The 11,036-nt window shown below is 39.8% G+C and overlaps 2 protein-coding genes across 2 annotated transcripts; one reads left to right on the forward strand and one right to left on the reverse strand.

Moving 5' to 3' along the window:
• Window positions 1–1,094: 1,094 nt before the first annotated feature.
• On the reverse strand, window positions 1,095–6,838 carry med21 (mediator complex subunit 21). The gene is made up of 4 exons (XM_039791881.1): window positions 6,745–6,838; window positions 6,249–6,363; window positions 5,254–5,354; window positions 1,095–1,635 (listed from the first exon to the last, which is right to left on the reverse strand). Exons 1-4 carry the CDS (start codon window positions 6,784–6,786, stop codon window positions 1,456–1,458), a joined length of 438 nt encoding a protein of 145 aa, XP_039647815.1. The 5' UTR covers window positions 6,787–6,838; the 3' UTR covers window positions 1,095–1,455.
• Window positions 6,839–7,001: 163 nt separating this feature from the next.
• fgfr1op2 (FGFR1 oncogene partner 2) lies at window positions 7,002–10,504 on the forward strand. Its single transcript, XM_039791879.1, has 6 exons — window positions 7,002–7,139; window positions 8,097–8,233; window positions 8,468–8,585; window positions 8,842–8,984; window positions 9,242–9,355; window positions 10,017–10,504. Exons 1-6 carry the CDS (start codon window positions 7,115–7,117, stop codon window positions 10,152–10,154), a joined length of 675 nt encoding a protein of 224 aa, XP_039647813.1. The 5' UTR covers window positions 7,002–7,114; the 3' UTR covers window positions 10,155–10,504.
• Window positions 10,505–11,036: the final 532 nt, after the last annotated feature.

Genomic DNA, 11,036 nt, shown 5'->3' on the forward strand with positions numbered 1-11,036 from the left:
TGAAAACTTTGTTAAGTACAACTATGGCGATTTTCAGATATTAACAGTTCAACCAAAGAATTATTTATCTGCCTAAGGTTCCCAAATAAGTAGAGCTTATCTTTAAGTCATCTGCAGCTCTCTTCCCTATTGCCCCCAACCCCCCATGCTATTTGTCAAACATCATGAAATACACTTAAACGAGAGCTTAGTTCCTCAAATATTTTGACCATTTGAAGAGTGTGGTCACATTGAAAATGACATCATTTCAACAAAGTTTAACAAAAGCAATGAGCGCATCATTCAGATTTTCTGCCAAGTCGTGGTTTATCATCTGGGATTTTTTGATGAAATATGTGGAGCTATTGCAGCATTTTAAACTAACATCAATTTAGGACAGTTACTGTGCAATAAGGCACCAGAGCTGTTTATGATTAATGACTGACAAGGACTTTATAATATAAACAAAAGTTGCACTCATTTTGGAACTGAATTGTCAGTTTTTCAAATAAATGAGAGGGGAACATCCTTTGCGAGCAGTAAGGGCAACAATAAACATCCTTTATTCTTCTTGTAGGTGTTTTCCCAAGAAAAACCTATTCTATCAAACTAAAACTCTGTTGTAAAGAAACGAATGGTTTGAACAAATGACAAATGGAAAAAGTGTTTGTTCAAGCTTTATTTATAAAAAAAAAAAAAAAAAGACTTCAGAGTAACAGTAAGCTGAGTGGGTTTGTTAACTGGTCTGAAGAGTGTTGTGCATACAAATAAACTATTTTATTTCTATGGTGTTGAGGTTTTTCAGTGAAGATGCTCCAAAATGAAAATTTCAATCATTTCTTTCATAAATATCTACAAAAACAGACTTCAATCAATATACAACATAGTAGGGCTGTGCTCGATTAAAGAAATTCTTTGTCGACTAACACTCATTCAATTGTATCGATTAATTGATTTAATCGACAGATCTGTAAATCTGAGTTTCTCCGCAAAGAGTCATGCAAAAAGCACCACTTTAATTCTTGTGTTTACCAGAGATGTGCTTGTACGTTTCTTGGAAAGAAGTCATTCAGCATGAAAAAAAGCATAAAACATGACTAATCGACTAAAGAAATCTAAGTTGACTAAGACCAAAACGACCGATTAGTCGACTAATCGTCTAAGAGGGAGCAGCCCTACAACATAAAAAAAAAAAAAACAAACATGAGACGTCGTCAACAGGCATCTAGTGTTTTTACACATTTTTCTGCGTTTGCCTGGAGACCGGTGGCTGCTGTGTAGAAGAACATTGCAGTTAAGCAACCAAATGATGTTTCGCTAACTGTATGGCACCTTGCGTTACCTTCACAGAAAAATTCAGCATTGCGAGTGTTCTGAGGCTTACAGCTGATGTCTGAGGGTAAAAACCAAGAGTCAAAATGGGGAGAAGGGAAATGGCTGAAAATTGTCCAGAAGTGCGTTTTGCACACTGCCGGGTCAGGATTCGGCTGGTGAGGGCTGGTGAGGTGGTCCGTTGCGGGTGCGGAGCTGAGACTGGGCGATGTCAGCCAGGGCGCTCTGGATCTTCTCCAGCAGCATATCGCCGCGGTAAACCACCTCCTCCAGACGGGCGGCGGCATCGTGGTTCTCCTCCTCCAGCTGCCGCAGACTGGCCGCCTGGCGAGAGGGCACAGCCGGTCACACTCACTTACAATCAAAAGAGGCGGGATATTATGGGGGCTTGTGAATGAAATGACTGATGGGAGTTTTATGCAAATACATTTGTAGTGCAAACAGTACAAACTGTGAGCTTCAGCCCTTTCATTAATCCAATTGGTGGATTGTAATTTGTTATGTGCAATACACTCATGTTATCGTCTTTATTCAGTTCTTACTTCAAATATTTTTCTTGTTGTATATTTCTGGATCTTGCCCTTTCCCATATGCCTTTTTATTGTGCTCCCTTGGTCATTGATGACTGGCAGTATGAGTGTGTGTGTGTGTGTGTGTGTGTGTGTGTGTGTGTGTGTGTGTGGGTGTGTGTGTGTGTGTGTATATATATATATATATATAAATGTATATGTTTGGGTGGACTGTAGGAACTGAATTGCCTTTCAGGGATAAATAAAGCTGTATCAAATATGCAACATCTTTTATTCTAAAGCCTCATTATCTAGGACAGGAGGCTCTGTGATTGATGACCCTCTCTCTTTCTAACTTGCCTGATGCACTGGTGACAACAGACATTATGAATAGCAAAGCTATATGCAACGTCTTAAAGCCACAATAGCTTAAAAGGTCCCATGACACGGTGCTCTTTGGATGCTTTTATATAGACCTTAGTGGTCCCCTAATACTGTATCTGAAGTCTCTTTCCCAAAATTCAGCCTTGGTGCAGAACTACAGCCACTAGAGCCAGTCCCACAATGAGCTTTCCTTAGGATGTGCCATTTCTGTGTCTGTAGCTATTGAGGAGGAGAGAGCATTGACATTATATAATGGACCAACAGAGCCCGTTGCTCTGGACAGAGACCAATGAAGGCTATTAGAAGCACTTTTCCGGTGATGGCCAGCTTTACTGCGCAGCCTCCAACTGAGAGAAACAGCGTAAATGTGACGTGAGCAACGTGTCTGAAAGTTTTAAGTCTTCTGGTAGCTGTGCCAAGAGAAATCTCAATCATTCCCAATCTTACAGAGAAGGAGAGTGTAGGTATATGTATGGAGATAACATGGGCACAGGCTAATTATTGCTAACTAAAATGCTAGTTAACATTAGTAATTAATCCTAAACAGCTCATGTAAGTCGAAACTGCCTGCAAGCTTATCCTGTACTATACGGTAATTCCTCTACTATGTGACACAATAGTTAGCCTATTTTTACAAAAACGTTTGCTACAGAGCCATAACGTGAGGTACAAGGTAATGGAGCCTTTTATACATTGTCGTGTTTCTTTAGAACTAAAGAATGGACAAATAGAGTCTTTAAACGCTTCAGATGTAAAGTTATTCGCTGTCAAGTGGCGCCAAAATGAATGCTAGTCAGTGGAATGCTAACGGGAGGTGATGGCCAGGTAGCAACAAAATGGCGCCATAGGAGGTTCGAGTTCTGAAGCGAAGCTTACCCCCTTGGGAGAGAGGGGGGGCAAGGTGGAGGGTGGGGGTGTGGCCTTGACCAACTGCCACTTTGCTCGTTTGAAAGCCATGATGTCTCTCTCTCTCATGGGTGGGCCAAATTCTCTGGGCGGGCAAAGCAGAGAAAGGGGAGGTAACCTTGCTCCTTATGACCTCATAAGGAGAAGATTCCAGATCGGCATATTTCATGAAGCCCAGCAAATGAAACTGAATGGCCAGATATTACTAGAATAAATAAGGTAACCCTTTCACTCCGTTACTGCATCATACTCTGTTTTACTCATCAAAAGATGTATGTTGGTGCTGTAGAGAAAGCTGCCAGTTAGCTGTAAGTGACTGATCACAGAGTGACGGCTCAAGGTGGAAAACTTTGATTTTTAAAAGAAAAAAGTAAACCGATGTAAGAGAAGTGATTTACGGGGGTGTCTCTTGGGATATTCCCCTGCAGTTGATGAATTCCACTTGTTAAATATTTTACTGACAGTGACCTGTGAGTTCATCTTTGTTTATATACACCACAGGCATCTAAAATGGGATTTTGCACTGGGCCGCTACAGTTACGTCAATCGTGCTTATGAGCTTCAGTAATGTGGAGATGTTGGTGCAGGTCATTTACATTGTCTTTTACATTCACCTAAACCGATACATACCCATCATGCAATATTGCAAAATCAGTAGAGCTTCATTAGGCTTTACATATAGGGCTACAGTATGCAACCCCCTTACATTAATTATGTGATTTTAAAGCACCTCAGATAATGAGGATGAGATATTAAAGTGTCCAAGCTTATAAGACTGTTGAATTGTGGCATTAAAATTTTAAGGGCATTTTTCACTGAAGTCATTTCGACATGTCCCAGTAATAAAAAGCAAAAAGGTGTAAATAATAAAAACAATGCTGGCTAAATTCCCTTTAGCTGCTTCAGTTTCAGGGTCCTGGTATCGTGCATGCTGGCTCACTGTCACGGCTTACTGTGACATTTGAAATGTGAAAACACTAAAAGTATATATTGCCATTTTGTGTTGGTTGTACTTATGATTTTGCTTTATTGACTAATGATGGCCTAGATGCTAGGAATCGGCCATTCCAGATATACTGTACATTGGTTACTCACTCATTTAAGTTTCATCTAAAATAGCCTTCTATTTTCAGAAAAGGAATCAAGACCAAAATAGCAGCATTCTTCCCACTCTTTTTACATTGTAGAGAAAGTAAGAAAATTAACTTAAAAGGCTGCTCATATAAACTCATTGACCCTGAAAAACTTATTAAATAGTCGTCTGAGAATTTGATGCATCGGAATTTCAGGGCTAATCAGATGTATGCTCATTTGCCATTCAACACACACACACACACACACACGTTTTAAAGGCTGCATTACAGTAAAGTGATGTCATTTTCTGAACTTATCATTCTATTCTATTATTTGCCTTTACCTACTTAGTCATTACATCCACATTACTGATGATAATTTATCTAAAGATATTTTGTTAAAGCACCAATTGTCAACTCTACAATATTGTCGCAACATGACATTGAGGTATTTGGTCAAAAATATGGTGATATCCGATTTTCTCCGTATCGCCCAGCCCTAATATATAGTATACGATACTGTTTGATAGGATTCGGCATTGGAACCGGTTCAAAAGTTACGATTCCAATGGAATCATTATTTTATTGTAGTTTTTTTTTTTTTATTAAAATTTTGTTTCGGACGTGATCATCAGTTCCAAATTTAACGTGCGCAAGTTTCAGTTTCCGTAGAGGCCACCACGCTTCCAGAAAAAAAATCGGAATTGGAATCAAAATTGTTAAAAATGCCCGGCCCTACTGTTTGATTGGTGTGTATGTGTCAGTAAATAAAAAATGTTTATCCAAGAGTATATTATCATCTTCTAGGCTTCGTACAATTAATAACCAGAAGAGCGGCCTGAAAACATCATTTATGATTTACAATCATTTTTGCTTTTATACCCACAAGCAGACATCATTTTCATGGTCAGAGTCTTGATCTGTCAATGTAGAAAGCAGCTGTACAAGTGGTCACCTGGCTCCCTCTGCTGACTGAAAACTAGAAATACTAACCAGGCTTTTGTATGCGTTTATTGTGATATCTGTAACTGAAAAGCATGTTTTAAAAAGGAACTTGGGAATGCGCTGACCTGCAGAGCTGCCGTGGACTCCTCACTGGGCAGAGAGTCGATGAGTACATCCACATCTTTGGCTGTTCTGGCGATCAGAGCTGCAAACAGCTGGGCATACTCTGGGTAGAGGTTTAAAAAAAAATTATATTTTTATATTTATATATTTATATAAAAAACCCTATTGTTACACAAATCATGTTTCTCTATCTTGTAGTAAGTCACTGTCATTGTCTTCTTCCCACATATATCTCCCATAAATTTTGTTTGTCTTATGCTATTAAGACAAACAAAATGAAGGGAGGGAAAGAGAGAGAGAGATGTGGGAAGAAGACAATGTTGAGTGTTGATTCAAATGTGTTGTTGCAAATGATGCAGGCAGTAGTATATTATGTGTTACAGACAGTGGTGGAAGAAGTATCCAGATCCTTTACTTAACTAAAAGTACTCATACCACACTCTGTTACAAGTAAAAGTCCTGAATTGGAAACATTACTTGAGTAAAAGTATGTAAGTATCATCAGGAAAATGTACTTAAAGTATTAAAAGCAGTAAGTGCTCAATGCATTAAAGTCAACTAAGTGTTTAATGGTATAATCATTTCAGCTGTACATGTAGGCCAATACATTGTTGGGCAGTTTAATTTATAATAAACCATCACATTTTATAAACTACATGTGTTTTGCGTGCAAAAAGTAACTAAAGCTGTCAGATTTATGTAGTGGACTAAAAAGTACAAGTAGTATAAGTAGAAAGTGGCATGAAAAGAAAAGACTCAAGAAAAAGTACAAATACCTCTAATATGTACTTAAATACAGCACTTGAGTAAATGTACTTAGTTACATTCCACCACTGGTTATGGATTAATCACATCTGGCAATACCCCATCAATTTAATTAGGCCGATATCGGATTGGTAGATCGATAGTGTAAATCGTTAAGTGTTGAGAGGAGAGGTATATTAACTGAGAAGACAGAGAAGTGAATACAGATAAGGAACCAAAACAAACCGATCACCTTCGGTTGGGTTTGCTGGCTGGTCTCTGTTGATAGCCGTCTGGATGTTACTGAAGGAGGCAGGAGGCGCACATTGTTGCAGGACGCCGATGGCATTACAAAACTGATCTGCAAGCTGGACACACAAACCAACACCATTTGGATTGCATTTTCTTTCAATCAAGGAGCTATGTATAAGCTGTGTAGTCGTTGACGCTGGCAGTCAGCCACCCACTTGCGACTTAGCTCGTAAATATGAGTCACTTTGAGGTTCCAGTGTTCTAACACTGCAGGACTGTAGCAAATGTTTCTGTGTACAATATAACATGAAGCTAGACTTGTTCGTGGTATAGGCCCCTAGTTGTTTGCTACACACTGTGATGTAGCCATGTTAACAAGTTACTGGAATAAACATGAATATTGCTTCGCACTAGCTAGGCATTCAGGTGAAATAACCAGCCAAAATGTACTTATTTTTTTGTTAGTTGACGTATAAAAACTTCGAAATTAGGCTTACCGAATTGACTGCGTCTTGGAGTTGCGTTAGCCGGTCCGCCATATTTTTCTGTAATTTAACTAAATCCCGCTGTCATTGTCGCGAGAATGTCCTGACATGCGAATCTCGCGGTATTTGCGGTGTTTTGGAAGCTTTGGTTAGCATACTGTCGTTTAGGTTAGCTGTAGCCATTTAAATCATCTCAAGACTGACTTTACAGCAAAACGAGTAACGTTAAAGTGTTTAACGCAAGTTCGTAGTTCATGTCCGCTGCTTCAGAACCTTGTGTACGTGTTGCTCCTTAATGGGGACTAATGTTAGCCTGTAGGTAAAATGAGCTACTAAACATCAACAGGAAGTAACGTTAACGGACTAAGTTAGCTATACTCCAATGTCGTGCACTTTGAGTTCTTCAGGTACGACAGTTTCACCTCAACTATTTTCTAACTTTAATAAGAAACTACTTGCAATGTCAGTCGACCAGTTAGAACGATACTTTTGGAATATGTATGTACCTTAAGTTGATTTGCATGACAGCTTAAGCGTGGGTACTAAGTCAGCTAACGTTAATAAGTTAATAAAGACTTGTGTTTGTGCTGCTGGTAATATTATGTTACTCTGTTAACTGAAGCTGAAATATTGAGTGCGTTACTGCCTTTACGCTTACTGCGGCTACGATAAATTTGGCGTACCAGTAACTAAATATATCATTTACAAAAAGGTTACGTTAGCTTGAGCGAATTAGCTGACCCAGCAGCTGTCATCCAAGGTGTGACGAGAACAAGGAAGGTAGAGTAGGGTTAGCAACGAGCTAATTACATGGTGTTTTTTTCTTTTCTGAAGTCATGGCTTTTTACTTTATTCTGGTCATTGTCCTGAGCAACTAATGCTAGTTTTATTTACCTTAGTGACTCAAATTGGACATAATCTAAAGATGTACACATGGGGAGTTTCAGTTTCTGTTACTGTGACTTTTTACTTGAGGTCAATAAGTGATGTAATGAATAGCTTGGTGAGGCATAATGTGCTTTATCTGGCCCAATTTATTACCTGAGATAAAAGCCTGATTAAAATGCAAAGTACAGACCTGTAAATGGCTTGTAAGACTTGTAAATTCAACCTATTGTTTCCTTCACAAGATATATTTACATGGAATAATTTTGAACCAATCATCAGGTAGAGGCATTCCTTAAGACAAGAGACGGATTAGTTTATGGGCTTGCCTGGTATTTATTACACTGAAATATATATCATCCCTTAATGGCAACATTATCAATTATAAAGTAAAGAATCTACTCTTTTCTATCAAAACTACAAAGCTGTAGACCTTAACCCTTCATAGTTCCTAGTAATGATGACTTATATTTCCTCAGGCATGAACTGTACCTTAGAGAAGGTCCTGGCAGATGCCAAATCATTAGTGGAGAGGCTTCGTAACCATGACAACGCAGCTGAGATGTTGATCGAACAGACAACGTCGCTCAATAAGCGAGTGGAGTCCATGCAGCAGGTATGGTGTCGTATTATACTGGTGCTAATTAAATATGAATGTTCTTTTTAATACTAAACTTACTAAAAGCTAACATTGACCAATTAATGAAAATAAGTGTAAGACAGCGATGTAAATCACTAAGAGACATCTTTAGTTTGAAATACTAGCAACCAGAGAAACAGTTGTAACATTTTATACTGACATTTTCCAGTTGTTTTAATGGGAGTGGGTTTGGTAATCTCCTGTTTGCAGTACCAAGAGGAGATTGACTCATTGAACCAGGTAGCACGCCATCGTCCTCGTTCTAGTCTGGTCCTGGGAATCCAACAGGAAAACCGTCAGATCAGAGATCTTCAGCAGGAAAACAAAGGTAGGCAGGTGATATGTAATGCAATTCTTATTGCGGGAGGAAAACATGACAAAGGAAATTGTTTTTATTTTTTATTCATCATGCAATGTTTGGAGTGGACTCCTGTTCGGTCACAACCACAGAGAGGTGTGATTGCTGCACACAGCAAAGTGCAGCAATATGAAGCAGACAGATGTTCTCGTAGGGGGTTTTGTCGCAGCGTTGTCCCCTACAACAAGCCCGTGTTCACTCCTGTGTTGTTCTCTTCTTCCTGCAGAGCTACGGACGTCGTTAGAGGAACACCAGTCTGCATTAGAGCTCATCATGACCAAATACAGGGAGCAGGTGTTCAGGCTCCTCATGACCAGCAAGAGGGACGACCCCACCATCGTGACCCAGCTGAAGGAGCAGCACACCACGGTCAGTGAGGCCTACTTGTTTCTTGAAGTTCCTGGTAATAGAGGGAATGTCACATATTACACGTGAGACCCTTTTTTCCCCCACCTTGACTGTAAACTGAAAAAAAAAAAAATGTGTCCGCTGTTTTGATAAAGAGTAACTAAAGGCATAACACCTAACGGGTGTCATCATATTTTAAGTATTTTTTAATATGTATTAACAAACTTTTCCAACTTCCACTGCCTTGTATTTATAAATTTGTTTTTTATCTTTACTAGGAAATGCAAGCACACATAGACAAGATCAATGAGATGGCCTCTGTGATGAGGAAAGCGATAGAGGTGGACGAGGGACGAATATGTGAAGAAGAGGAGAGGATTAAACAGCTAGAGGTAAAACAAAATGTCCTACCCTAGCTAGACTATCTGTCAAATCTGAGTTTTCTGTCGCACGACTAAAACAACCTTTGAATGTACACGTTCCACCAAAACAAGTTCCTTCCCAAGGCTATTTTGCAGAGGCGCCGATGCTCCTTACAGCGCCTAGCGCCGTCCCAAGATGAATGTGATTGGTTTAAAGAAATGCCAATAAACCAGAGCACGTTTTTCTCCCGGAATGCTGTGTGGACTCGCCAGACCCTCCTTCGCAGCGCTGTGGAGGAAGGTCTGGCAATGCGAGACTACTAAGCAACAGACAGTAGATAACTAAGAATACCTGCATCTGTTACGTCTACTCTGTACTCAAATGTTATTAAAACTGTCCGGTGGCAACTTGAGTTTCAGAAGCTTGGTTTAAAAATCCTGTGATAATCACAGACCATGACTAAGATGATTATGTAAACCACTCCATACACTTTTCACCATAAAGAACCATCATTTAAAATATGTGCAAGGCTGATTGTATGTGTGGTGACGTGACTGATTTGGTGCCACCATCGTGCAAATATTCCAGATGCAGCTTTAAATGAAAAGCCAGATACACATTAGTAGTAATAGTGGTGATATTATTACATCTGAATGTATGGCTGTACATTTCTGTTTGTGTATTTTTTAGCTGGAGAACATTGGACTCCGAGAGCTGCTGGGAATCAGTCGCGAGGCTTTCCTGGTTCTGAAGAGAGAAGACGCATCAGAGAACACGTCACTGTCGCCATTGCTGACCAGCGCCGACGTCAGCTTGCGAAAGAGTTAGAGAGCCCGTGGTGACTGCCCCCCCCCCCTCCCGATCCCCCATGCCGCTGCCACTACTGTGTACAGTTTATTGCCACAAACCACTTCCTCTTTCACCCTCCAGATTCTTTCAGCGATCCTCTCTCTTCTCCTGGAGCATTTACAGCATGATGCTGCAGAGCTGCATCGCCAGCCTGGGGGTTCAGACACAAGCAGTATGAACACACATTCTTCACTTTTCTTTGTTGGTTACGTGTGTTATGTTTGCTAATGTTGCCAGCATGCATCTGTGGTGCCGTGGTGCCTGCAAGGTTTTAATGTGCGAATGGGTAAAAGAAAGATTTGAGTTGAAATAAATCTGGAAACAAGAAATTGTCTCTGCTGGGTTTCGTTTTACTTTGAATTGTAAAATTCCCTTGTTTTTGGTTCTGTTTGGTGGCCTGTGGAGGTACTCAACTTCTCACTTTCACTGTTCATGTTGTTGTTGTTGTAGTAGTAGTATATATATATATATATATATCAGCAGTTTAAAAGCAGGAATAGAAACATTATCCAACACACAGGATCTGCTGTAACGCCCGACTACCCCTTCTGCTGCGGAACTGCAACAAGCCAGGAAAGTAATGTTGGAAAGCATTCCTCCAACATGTTTATTTTAATAGCTGATTAATATAGCTGTACATGTAATAAATCAAGAACAGCAGCCCTTTTTTACTGCTTTGAAATATATTTTGTGCACATAAAACGGTGCATAAATTACTTTGATGTTGTGATAAGCTATGGTCTGAGAGTAGATGTTATCAAAGAGTCACTATTTCCGAGATCCACAGTCCACAAACTCTTTTGTCAAGTTTGTATGGGAGTTTGCCATTGATGACACGCCGTTACAAAAGACAACCCTTCT

Source organism: Perca fluviatilis, chromosome 23, assembly GCF_010015445.1.
Source record: "Perca fluviatilis chromosome 23, GENO_Pfluv_1.0, whole genome shotgun sequence".
Taxonomy (NCBI): Eukaryota; Metazoa; Chordata; class Actinopteri; order Perciformes; family Percidae; genus Perca; species Perca fluviatilis.

Coding starts and splice junctions, on each gene's coding strand:
- med21 (XM_039791881.1), bottom strand. CDS start 6,786: ATGGCGGACCGGCTAACGCAACTCCAAGACGCAGTCAATTCG. Junction 6,364..6,744: donor TCCAAGACGCAGTCAATTCG/GTAAGCCTAATT, acceptor TTGTGTGTCCAG/CTTGCAGATCAGTTTTGTAA. Junction 5,355..6,248: donor GCCAGCAAACCCAACCGAAG/GTGATCGGTTTG, acceptor ACCTCTACCCAG/AGTATGCCCAGCTGTTTGCA.
- fgfr1op2 (XM_039791879.1), top strand. CDS start 7,115: ATGTCGTGCACTTTGAGTTCTTCAG. Junction 8,985..9,241: donor TGAAGGAGCAGCACACCACG/GTCAGTGAGGCC, acceptor TATCTTTACTAG/GAAATGCAAGCACACATAGA. Junction 9,356..10,016: donor AGAGGATTAAACAGCTAGAG/GTAAAACAAAAT, acceptor TGTATTTTTTAG/CTGGAGAACATTGGACTCCG.